This window comes from Ambystoma mexicanum, chromosome 3p (genome assembly GCF_040938575.1).
Source record: "Ambystoma mexicanum isolate Mex_15411 chromosome 3p, UKY_AmexF1_1, whole genome shotgun sequence".
Classification (NCBI taxonomy): domain Eukaryota; kingdom Metazoa; phylum Chordata; class Amphibia; order Caudata; family Ambystomatidae; genus Ambystoma; species Ambystoma mexicanum.
Genome location: NC_090925.1, coordinates 530,862,526 through 530,874,833, shown reverse-complemented (window position 1 = coordinate 530,874,833; position 12,308 = coordinate 530,862,526). Strand labels below are relative to the sequence as shown.

Sequence of the window (12,308 nt, the reverse complement as noted above, 5' to 3'; positions counted from 1 at the left end):
TTGGACGAGGCTGGTTTTTTTAAGTAGCGGTTTGACATTATAGGTTTTGAAAGCCTCTGGGAAGGTGCCGGATGAGAGAGATTCATTTATGATGGACTAAGCTGCCAGCACAGGTGGAGGTAAGGATCTTTTTTAGAAGGGGTGGTGGGCAAGGATCGCCTGGCAAGCACGAGGGTCGGCTAAGTGCTAGTAGGTTTCAGAAATCGGCCTGGGAAAGAGGTGTGAATGAGGAAATAATTGGTAGGGAGGGAGGGCGAGGGTAAATTCTGGTTTGAGAGAGGGCTGGGTGTAGATGTCAGAATCTGAGCTAGTTTTGAGGTGATGGTACAATCTACTTGGTTTTCAGCCAGCATTGAGCTCATTTTCAATGGGGGCGTAACATTAATAAAAAGTGTAAAAGCCGTAAATAAGGCTTGTACACCTTCTATTAATGTTACCCCCCACCCCATTTTAATTAATTTGTAACTTGCATTTTCCCTGCCTTTCTTCCTCTCCAACATGCAAATGCTCCAGCATTTGTCCAGGTGAGGGTTTTCATTCTGGCGCAAATGCTAGAGAACGCTGTCTGACACGCTGTCAAGCTCCGTCCCTGGAAACACTGGCATCGGTGGAGATTGGGAGGTATAGTTCGCTCCAACTGGCTTCAACAGTCTAGTCTTACTCTAAAATGGCAGCCGTGATAATATAGGCGGACACTTCCGGATACGATTCGCGTTGTATCCGTCTTGGACCCTCGCTGCTTGTACTACTGCTGAGTACTAGCGCTCTGTTCCGGTTACTCTTAACCTGACTCTTCTCTCGTTATAGTCTATTTTTCTCCCTTCCTTTTCTAAATTCTGGCTCTTTTTGCATCTTGCCTTTCTTGCCTTGCTTCGCTCGGCCTATAACTATGGCCCCGGGGCATTACCTGAGTCGGTAATGCCCCCGCCGCTCGGGTCATATTGCTTAAATATGCCATAGAATCTTACAAAGTGAGATGTAAAACATTTACACCTAGGTTTTATACCTGGCTTTTACATACAGGGGCACTTAGAAAATGATCCTGAAGGCTTTTTGATCCTCTCATCATGTGAATCTTCTTCTTAACAACAGCTACCTTAATTCTCGTTGAAATACATCTCCTTTCACGAGAGCTGCCAAGAGCAAAACAGTCTGGTGTTCCCTGAAGCTGTCAGGTAGTTTGCATGAAAATAACTATGCAGGGAATGAGCAAGAGTGCTGTAAACACCAGCTTGGGATGCCTTAGAAAAGTAATCATTCCTTGGAACTCCCCGAGCATTCACTAGTTCAGTTATAAATGATGGGGTGAGGCAAGAATTGTAACGAAAAAAATAATACCCGCTCAACCACTTCCGGGACAGCTGCCAGCTGTAGCAAGCAGGAAGTAAGCACGGCGGCGGCTTACACGCATAAAACTGCCTCAAATACCCGAATTTTCTGGTCGTGTCTTCACATTTTTTTCTTTGAAAGCAGACTTTACTCGACAGGATCCTGGGGGCTGTTTCAGAAGTGCGCGGCACGTCTTCTCATTTAGTGAATGGAGGGCTCTGAACGCGGGGAGAGGGAGAAAGTACAGGATGAAGAAATGGCGTGTAAGTAACGCGATTGGAACCTTTCATGGACTCGCCCAAACTCGCTTAACGTTCCTACTGATAACAGACCTTGCGATATTGTTTTAACGTTCTGGAAGATCACAGACATGCGCCTTTATTTTTAGTCATACTTTCCCATTTTGCTCGAGGTATTTTCATTTCTCAACCAATCCTATAAAATGTCAAGACCTTAGGGGACCTGATCCTTATGGCAGTGCATGCACTAGTGATAAAGGCGATCAATTGTCAATTGTCACTACTTTATTTGGTCTGCCATACGACTGCAGTAATGCATGTATTCATTGTCCTGTAGCATCCACTTTATTTGGTTTCATTTATGTTTGTTTTTTTTTCGTGCTGAAAAGATTGTGTAACACTGTATGGCAAGAAGCAGCCCTAAAACATTTTCCTGGGGAAAGGGGCTGTGCAGGAGCTTCTCAAACCGGAAATTGCAAAGAGAAGGCTTAATCTGTTTGCATTTCTTGGCTAAAATTTACCTGCATACAATGTTAATCTCTTCCACCATGTAGCGCAACATTAAAGAGTAAATGACATGTGAACGCTTTCACACTTCACTTTTTCACCATATGATTAGAAAAGTGTATAAACCTCCTGACACTAATGATTGCTGAAGGCACTGGCAAAGGATTCCTATGGAATCCGCCTGCTTTTACCAATTGTAAAGTTCAGTCCTATTCCATAGGTGTTTGTAGGTTTTACACCAGCATGAAACTACATGGGAGCTCATTTTCCATGGGGGCGTAACGCTAATGGAACACGTAAAAGCTGTGCGCAAGGCTTTTTTTTTTGCACCTTCCATCAACCTTATCCCCCATTTTTATTCATTTGTATGGCAGAGAATGGGGGGCAGAACGTAATTTGCATTTCCGCAACCTTTCTTCCTCTCCACCATACAAATGCTTGAGCATTTGCGCTGGCATCGATTTTCATGCCGGTGCAAATGATGGAGCTGCCTGTGGGGTCTGCCTGTTGTATGAACCAGCATAAAGCAGGCGGACCCCTCAGGGACCCATTGTACACACTGCCTGCCATGCGAGCATGTCAGGCAGTGTGTACAATTACAATTGGATGCTATCTGACATGTTCACGTGTGTCAGAGTCCCTGATAACAGCCTGATCCCTCACCTCACCTGTTTCCTCAAAAGAGTCTATGGTGTTTTCAGATACCTTCTTCTTTCGGGTCTTCTTGGGTTCCTTTAGTTTCTTTTCCTATTTGTTGTGTAAATAAGGGCGAGCTCCCTCTGAGGTCACCATGACCTGCAAGGCAACAGGATCAAGATCAACACCAAGGAGCAAGCTCCAAAAAAATATCCAGCGAAAAAGCCTGATGTGGCAGAAAAAACCCTGAGAGAGATGAGAGATCCGGCTTGTCAGAAGAGAGGCTGCCTTGAGGTAAAACTTCGTTTTAGCAGCTGTATTAGGTCTCTCATCCACCAACACAACCAGCGGCCATAGTCCAATCAAAGTTAAGATTTCCTGTGATCCAAATAAGAGTACCACCTTCCTGATGGTAGATGGACGATTGTAAACAGGAAGACCCCGTTAAAGAAGTTTGTTGAAGAGGCAGAATGCCATCAACAGACAGAGACAGGAGGGTTAAATACTGCCAAGGACAGTCTGAAGTCAAGAAGGAAGTACGTATGAAACACTAGTTGAAGCACTAGAGAGCGAAAGCAAGGGCTCCACAACACAAGACAGATGATACAAAGGTAAGAACAGAATAACCAGAAAGTCGGAACCGAGCGAGTGATCCACAACCAAGACAGAAGGGAAGCCGAAAAAATAGAAAACAGAAGACAGACATAACAAGGTAAGGGCTGCACCGAATAAATAGGAACTGAGCAAAACACAGTGCAGCGAGAGAACCAAAAGCTTGGAGTGCAAAGAGAGAGGGAAACAGAACGAGAGGAGGTCATAGAGCCCAAGAAAAAAGCAAACAAATAACTTAGCGGAGTACAGCTAGTAAGTAAACAGTACAATATAACACAAACAGAGAAAGGCAAGATGCAAAAAGAGCCAGAATTTAGAAAAGGAAGGGAGAAAAATAGACTATAACGAGAGAAGAGTCAGGTTAAGAGTAACCGGAACAGAGCGCTAGTACTCAGCAGTAGTACAAGCAGCGAGGGTCCAAGACGGATACAACGCGAATCGTATCCGGAAGTGTCCGCCTATATTATCACGGCTGCCATTTTAGAGTAAGACTAGACTGTTGAAGCCAGTTGGAGCGAACTATACCTCCCAATCTCCACCGATGCCAGTGTTTCCAGGGACGGAGCTTGACAGCGTGTCAGACAGCGTTCTCTAGCATTTGCGCCAGAATGAAAACCCTCACCTGGACAAATGCTGGAGCATTTGCATGTTGGAGGGGAAGAAAGGCAGGGAAAATGCAAGTTACAAATTAATTCAAATGGGGTGGGGGGTAACATTAATAGAAGGTGTACAAGCCTTATTTACGGCTTTTACACTTTTTATTAATGTTACGCCCCCATTGAAAATGAGCTCAATGCTGGCTGAAAACCAAGTAGATTGTACCATCACCTCAAAACTAGCTCAGATTCTGACATCTACACCCAGCCCTCTCTCAAACCAGAATTTACCCTCGCCCTCCCTCCCTACCAATTATTTCCTCATTCACACCTCTTTCCCAGGCCGATTTCTGAAACCTACTAGCACTTAGCCGACCCTCGTGCTTGCCAGGCGATCCTTGCCCACCACCCCTTCTAAAAAAGATCCTTACCTCCACCTGTGCTGGCAGCTTAGTCCATCATAAATGAATCTCTCTCATCCGGCACCTTCCCAGAGGCTTTCAAAACCTATAATGTCAAACCGCTACTTAAAAAAACCAGCCTCGTCCAACTCTCCCCATCAAACTACCGCCCAATCTACAACTCCTGCTTCATTGCTAAATTATTTGACTGTGCGGCATATAAGCAACTTGGCCTCTTTACAGAAGCCAATAGACTCCTATACCCAGCCCAATCAGGGTTCCGACCCTTCTGTGGAACTGAATCCACTCTGGTCTCTATCTGGGATGACCTAAAAAGAACTGCAAATTCAGAAGGGTGTGCTGCACTCATCCTCCTGGATCTATCTGCGTCATTCGATATCATCAGCCACACAATACTCAGGAACACGCTCCTCACCCCTGGCATCAAAGACTCTGCCCTTAATTGGGTCACCTTTTTTATTTTTCAATCGCTCACAAATCATTCTCCTCCCACCTTCCTCCTCTCCGTCCCTCGCCCCATCACAAAAGGGAACAAGGAGCCTCCCTTTCACCCCTCCACTTCAACCTCTGCCGAAGCCCGCTGCCAGCTCTTATCCACTTCCACAACCTTACCTGCTACATTTGTGCATTTGATACCCAGATCATTTTTAAAATTCTCAAGACTCCAGCCTGCCGACTTCCCTACCTTGCCTGTGCCTCTCGGATATGACCTATGGATGATGACCAACCACCTAATCCTCAGAAATCCTAATATGTGGCAAAACTCCTTTGAGTCCCCAACCTTTGCCATGGCCAATAGTCCTGGGAACCCCACCTGCCGCCTCCACCGCCGTTAAAAATCTTTGATGCACCATGGACCTAGACCTATCTCCATCCAAACACATCGACTTTGTATCCAGAACCTGCGACTTCCATTTACGCCTCCTAAAATTAATCTTTCCCTACCTCTCTTATCTTCTAAGAGTCTGCATTACTGGCCATTATCCTCTCACACCTAGATTACGCCAAATCCCTCTAAATCTGCGTCCCATCATACCAGCTCAGGAAACACCATATCCAAAACTCAGCAGCCAGACTGCTCCTTGCCCTCTCGCCCTGAGAACATATCACCCCCGCACTCAGATTACTATTCTGGCTCCCTGTTAGCCTAAGAGCGACCATCAAAGCCATGTGCATCACACCGAGCCTACTATAATACAGCACCTGAGTTTCTTCAGAACAAAATCATCCACTATTGACCCTCCAGAAACCTCAGATCTGGCACAGCTTTCCTCCTCATTATCCCCCCTTCCCACTCCACCAGCGTTGTCAGCTCGGCCTTCTCTATCGTATTTCCCACCATCTGGAACACTCTTTCTCTGTACATCCGCCGCACAGAGAACTACCTTTCCTTCAAAAAAGTCCTCAAAACCTGGCTATTTGCCACATTATCCTGAAACCCTGAAACCCCTCCCTGAACCTTCCAATTCCCAGTTCCGAACAGACGAACACTCATGTGCAGGCAGTGCTGGCCGTATTCGTGGCAGCCCCAACCTCGCAGCACCTGGCGGCCGCCGCCGCCATCGCGACATCCTGGACCATACACATTATCATACATCAATCATTACCCTGGTTTCCCACAAACCCCATCAGATGAAACACAGCCATTCATATCCCGTTTCACACTTTGAAATGTCACAGGATTGATTAGTTACTGCGCCTGGCATGTGCAGCAAAGCAGGTAAATCACACTTTAAGTGGTTGTGATAGAATCACCACCATCGCAATCGGACAGATTAGGATTCACTGCAGGGAATTTTAATGGGAGGAATTGTGCCATGGCCATGTATCGCACCAAAAGACCAGGTTTGGGGTTTGTCGTGCATTACTCCAGGCAGGCAATCAAGAACTAGCCCCGGAATCGCACTGAAAGGACAGGAGGGAAGGGCAGGTATTGCACATGTATGATCTATAGGATAAGCCACCCATGGTAAAGGTAACAATTGAGAAGGTTCAGTAAGCGCTCGATATCTGGTTAGACTCACCACGCTGTCCTCCCATAAGAACCTGGGCGTACAACCCATGCTCCTCTAGTTGCAAATAGTTGGAGCTTAGACTATCACTGTTGCTAACCATTTTATCGCAGCCGCAATAATAGACATTGGAAGCCAATACCTGTTTGGGCACACAAACAACAAATCACCACCAAATCTGCTAGTTACACATAACGCACCACTCCGGTGGACACTGGCCTCAGGCATGGCTACCCGTACACATCAGAACTGAGCAAGGACTATGACAACATTCGGTCGAGCTGGTTACATAATTCTCTATCTACTTACACCAGGCTATGACTCAACACCTCTGACATCAGAATGCAGCGATGACCTATGACAAATTTGGGTACGCTTAACACATAGTGAGTCACTAGCCCTCACACCATCTCCTGACTCCTCTCTGCACCCATCCACATGCCTGATCGCATGGGTTGCTCTCTACCATAGCATGGCTGGCTCTGCTAAGCCTTACTTGGCCAAATGCACACATGCTTTCTCCTCCTTCTCTATAACCTCCAACATGGGGGGCATTCCCACTACCAGCGCATTAGGACTATAATAATGGTAAAAGGCACTATATAAATGACAAGTACAATACAATTTGTCAGGAAGAGTTTGAAAAGTAGGCAAGTCTGTTAAGTCTGCCCCACTTTCCAAATCCACCTGCAAAATCCATCAAAATCCTACAAAGCATGGTGGTAACCACAGATTACCGTTTTTCCCACCACACTTTTATGCTGTGCAGACTTAGAAAATGGGCATACAGGTATTTTGAACAGGCACAATGAGAGGTCCAAATAGACATGTAGAATGAGGTGTTTCCCATTCCAAGTCTTTGCTGGGTGCCATTTTTTAAAGGGCTTGAGCGCGTCATGCATGTGCCAGGAGTTGGCAGATACAGCTTACCTTCCCAGCATTTTCCAGTGCCGCATTTCAATGGTGTTGTAACAGCCGTTGCAGAGGAGAAGAAGAATTTGAATATAATGGTGTGATGTGCCTATTTTCAGGCACAGCACATTGTACGACATGTTCATTAAAGTGTAAATTGCCCGAACGGGACAAGCTTCATTTCCATTTTTATGAAAAAAGATCCCGTGTAAAATGTAGCTCTTTTCCTCTTTTTCACTACACAGTGGAAAATCTAAGAGTAGAACATGAAAGTTTGCCTTTACTCTTCCATTTTCCACTACTTTTGGAAAAAAGTGTAAAAGTCTCCCACCATTTATGATTGCAAGAGAAATTAACAATGGATTCCTATGGAGTCCATCTGCTTTTGACCAGGCTGTAATTTCATGTGGATTTCATAGACATTCATTGGTTTTCCACCAGCATGAAAATACTTGCTGGGATAACACAAGCAGTTAAGACATGCAGACCTGAATGAGCAGCCATACAGTTATGATGCTCTGCTCTCCAGTTCCACCTGTCAAATCATAGAAATTCCTTCAGATCTGTAAACATGTCAGTAAACATGTATTGTCACTTTTACCACCATTCTTACACTTATTTGGAACATAGAAAATTACCCTTAGTAATTCTTTTGTAGCAAGCCAGCTGGATAAATTGCACATACGTGTGTAAATTATCCTTATATTTTATGGAATACACACATGTATTATTATATAGTTCACATACATCTTATGCATGACGTTTAAGAAATATGTATCCTATATCTCACTCTAGTCCCTTCACTCTGGCCACCCTCTATGGACTCTCCCCCGTCTCCTGCATCTGAAGCCAGAAACCTTGAAGTCATCTTTGACTCCTCTCTCTCTTTCCTCCCTCACATCTTGGACCGTGCCAAGAAGGCCCATTTTCAACTCCACCTCCTCAGAGGTATCCTTCCTTCCCTCAGTTTTCCTCAGAAGCTCAAAGTCTGTAGAGCTCTGGTACTCTCTATGCTTGATTACTAAAACAGCATCTTTTTTAACCTACCCTCTTTCTCTCTCTGCCCACTCCAGCTTGTCCTGAATAGAGCTGCAAGACTTATCCTTGGCCTCAAGCCCAGGGACTGTATCTCTCCAGCTGTGAAATCCCTCCACTGACTCCCAGTTGCTGCAAGGATCAAATGTAAATCCCGTTGCATCATCCATAAGGCTGTCTGAGGCAGAAGACCAACCTATCTTCAACTTGCTCTCACCTTCCACTTCCTTACGCTCTTCCGGCTTGAGATTCTCTGCGTGTCAGCTACTTTTCTAAGCCGTGAGCTGGTGGGAGTTCTCTCACTTCAGCTAGCTCCCTCCTCTGGAACAGCCTCCCCCCTCCTCTCCATCTTGAGCCAGACCTCCTCAAATTCTGAAAGCTCCTGAAGACTTTCCTCTTCATCTGCTCCTTCCCAATCTTTCTTCCATACTAATACCCCAAAGTCGCTGAGATTGGTGGCCTGGGACCTTACGTGTCCTTCTGGGTCCCGGCCTTTGCCCAATCGCCTGCAGTGTTCCGCACCATCCCAGCACTTGCCTTCAGGCACCCACCGGCTTGTGTTGTTACAGGCCTGCACTTATTCATGGCAGGTGATCACTCTTTACAAATCGATATCTTCCAGGCACTCTCTGTTGCGCGCCACTGTCCCCTTGGTATTTCCCCCTGTGGAAATCCCAGCACTTACCTTCTACCCTGTCCCTATATCTCTCCCTGCACTTGCACATTCTGAATGCTCACAAGGCCCCACAAACCCCTCATCCCTGATTATCTGTATCTTGTCAGTAAATGTATTTCTGCCAAGACAAGCGCTTCATAAAATATCCTCAGATAGGCAAGTGTTCACTTTTTCCAGTTCCTCATTCAAAAGTAGATTTTCTTTTGTGGTGATGCGTTGGTATTTGGTCACAAATCATTTTCTTTTTTTTGGGTTTCTCACCTATGGCCCAAACAATGCTAACAGAAAAGGGAGAAGAGAAAATGGTGCTGAGAAGCAGAATGTTTGGTTGCCTTGACAACTGGAAATGTTTTTGGCATATTTTGTACAAACTACTATTTGTTATATTCAGTGTGATTCTGTTATAAAAACCAATCAGGCTGTTATAATACACGTGAGCCAATCAGGAATATGACTGTGGGAAGGTGGATGTAGTGCAGTTTGCATGTTGGTCCCTTGCTGACGTTTTCTGGATTGAGTACAAGGATTTCAACACACAAAAGGCCTCATTCTGAGTATGGAGGTAATCATGGCGGTATTTGCACCATGACTACATCCCATACGGTACCGAGTCCGCCCTGGTTCAATGGGGACTTACCGGTCTATTCCGACCTTTGCGGGACTGGTAAGTCCCCATTGAAAAAGCCATTCCGGGGGGTGGATCGCTTTCCATTTTCGAATACCTCTGCCTTAAGTGCATCCTCTGCGATCAGTCATGGGGTCCAAACCTGAGGAGACAACTGACCCCTTTCGAGAAGCTTCTTGACTCGGCGACCACCAGAAAAGGTGCGCTGTCCAGTATGTATAAAATCCTAAATACTTACGACCTTCAGGGTAGGAGGAGCTTCCACACGTTCTGGAACGACCTGGCAGAGAAAGAGATCTCAGAGGACGCCTGGGCCAGAATTTTCAAAATAGCGTTTCATGGGAACTTATTCACCTCGGACATTAAAATTCTGCAGGGGTGGCACAGAGACCCAGCAAAACTGTCAAAGATGTTCCCGGGGTTGTCACCAATGTGCCCTAGGGGATGCGGCCAGACAGGCTCCAGAGGCCACATGTGGTGGCATTGCCCGAAGGTCCAGTACTACTGGGGGTCAGTGAGGGGCTGGATAGCAGAAGTAACAGAGGAACTCCTACCACATAATCCCCTGACCATGTTGCTGGGACTCCCCCCGGAAGAAGCGGAACTATACCGTTACCCAAGGATGTGGGAAACCATGCTGAGGGCGGGCAGAGTAGCCCTCGCTCAGAAATGGAAGAGCCTTGAAAACCCCTCCAAGGAAGAGTGGATGAAAAAGGTGAAAAACATGTTTTTGATGGACAAACTGACTGCCATGGTGAATAAAGACACAAGCTCATTCCTCATGAACTGGTATGGGGTACAACAAACTTGGGGTTGGGATGTGCATTGACTTCAAGGGTAAGCCCCCGACCTGAGAAGGGCGCAAATGGCCCCGAAAGGAACAGCAATAAACCGGGGGTCCCACGGCCCGGGAAAAAGCGGCACCAAGCCAGTCGGCGAGTTGGTCACCTATGGCATCGCCTCCAAGGCACAGGAAACGGAGTGAGCATTACGAGTCTCCTTTGTCGAACACTTTGAACTGGACACGGGGAAGGGGGGTGGGTCGGTGTTGGGGTGGGGATAGGAGGGGGGCTGTTTTATTATAAAATGCTAATAAAAACTAAAGTAAAAAAAGAAAAAGCCATTCCCCATCCCCATTTGAGCCCCCATAGGGCTCAATGGGAAGGGGCAAGGCGCTAGTAACGGTACCGCAATTTGCGGTACCGTTATTAGCTCTAAAGTCCCGTAACGGGTCCCGTCCATAACGCCTAGTAAAACCAGGCGTTAAGGAAGGGGCCCGTTAAGGGAACTCGGAATAGGGCGCAAAGGGATTACCGGCACCAGTGTCCTTACCGGTGCCTGTAATCCCTTTGTGCCCAACTCGTAATGAGGCCCAAAGTCTTTTTTACTTGTCTATTCTGTAAGATTTCCCATTCTCTGAGCCCAATCTACTTATATACCTGTGAAGAACACCTATTGAGTCTCTGATGAAACTGGAACCTGTGATATACTGGGTGAAGCTATGGCACAGCCCCCTACTTGAGGTTACTAAAGAGGCACTCTGTGATGTCTTAAATCAAGAGGATAGCTCCAGTTTATGCTGGTTTCAGCACATTACAGACACTTTTATTTTGTATTGGTAATTTATAATGCGCCTATAAATGTGTGTCTCAAGGCGCAACAAGGCAAGGGGGGGGGAGAAATGATCCTACTAGGCCTCGTACATTCGAAGCGTGCAAGTGCAGGTTATTTATAACACGCTTAATCCCAAAATCGGTTTCAAGCGCAGATCCAGGATTCAAATCTGTGTTGCTCAGTGTGGTCTTGCTTACAAGACCCGCGTGTTGCCTCAGAGCTATCCTCCCTTCGAATTTAATATAAGCAGGCCTCAATCCCATTACAGGGAATACCCAGATAGCAATGGAATAATTTCTATTGCATTAGTAAATTAAGTATTGTGGATCTTGCTATTAAGGTTCAATGTTATATTTTGTGAATATTATCCAGTAAAATTATGTTTTGATTATGAACTATATCCCAATTTATTTCAGCCCCCACAAACAGCTATCCTTTTTGAAGATTACGCCTCTCCTTCTCAACAAATGGAAACCCAAATTGCCAGCGCTCATCATATAAATAGTCAAACAAAACCATTACTCATCTAATATTTTTATGACCTGAAAAATAAACCTCGGACCTTGTTTGCAAAATTAGCGGCTGTAAAGACTGGAGTGGGTTATCTGTACTCCTGCTCTCTATATGGCAGAGTTGAAGCACAGAGCACCCCAGCCAAGATTCTCTAATTGGTAAAACGTGGCGAGCAATCAAGGCTTAGCTCTCAGGAAGTGATGCAAGCTGGTTCTTAAGTACAGTGTAGTCCCCAAGCGCCCACAAAGAAATGTCCACACACTGGTGGTCATTCCGAGTATGGCGGTAGGGGTTAACGGCACCGGTAAGGATGCCGTTGCCGTTAACATCCCTACTGCCACATTCCGAGGTCCCTTAGCGTGTCCCACCAGGACCGGCTGGTTTTACCAGCCGTCCTTAGCAGGACCCGTTAAGGGACCATGGAGCTAATAATGGCCCGCTATTTGCGGGCCCGGTATTATCTCCTTTCCCATTCCCATTGATCCCTATGGGGGCTCAAATGGGAATGGGGAATGGTATTCGAAATGGGGACTTACCAGGTCCGCATAGGTCAGAATGTCCTTGTAAGTGCCCATTCCGA

General features: G+C 46.1%; 1 protein-coding gene across 2 annotated transcripts in view; it reads left to right on the top strand.

Annotated features, from left to right (window-relative positions):
- Positions 1–1,357: 1,357 nt before the first annotated feature.
- LOC138580591 (protein-glutamine gamma-glutamyltransferase 6-like) overlaps positions 1,358–12,308 on the top strand; it is a 282,038-nt gene continuing 271,087 nt past the window's right edge. Inside the window, exon 1 of one of the 2 annotated variants that reach the window (XM_069651253.1) lies at positions 1,358–1,592. In XM_069651253.1, coding sequence (XP_069507354.1) covers positions 1,538–1,592 — 55 coding nt within the window. In that variant the 5' untranslated portion in view covers positions 1,358–1,537. The remainder of the gene's footprint in view (positions 1,593–12,308) is intronic. The other variant, XM_069651254.1, reaches the window with a different exon arrangement.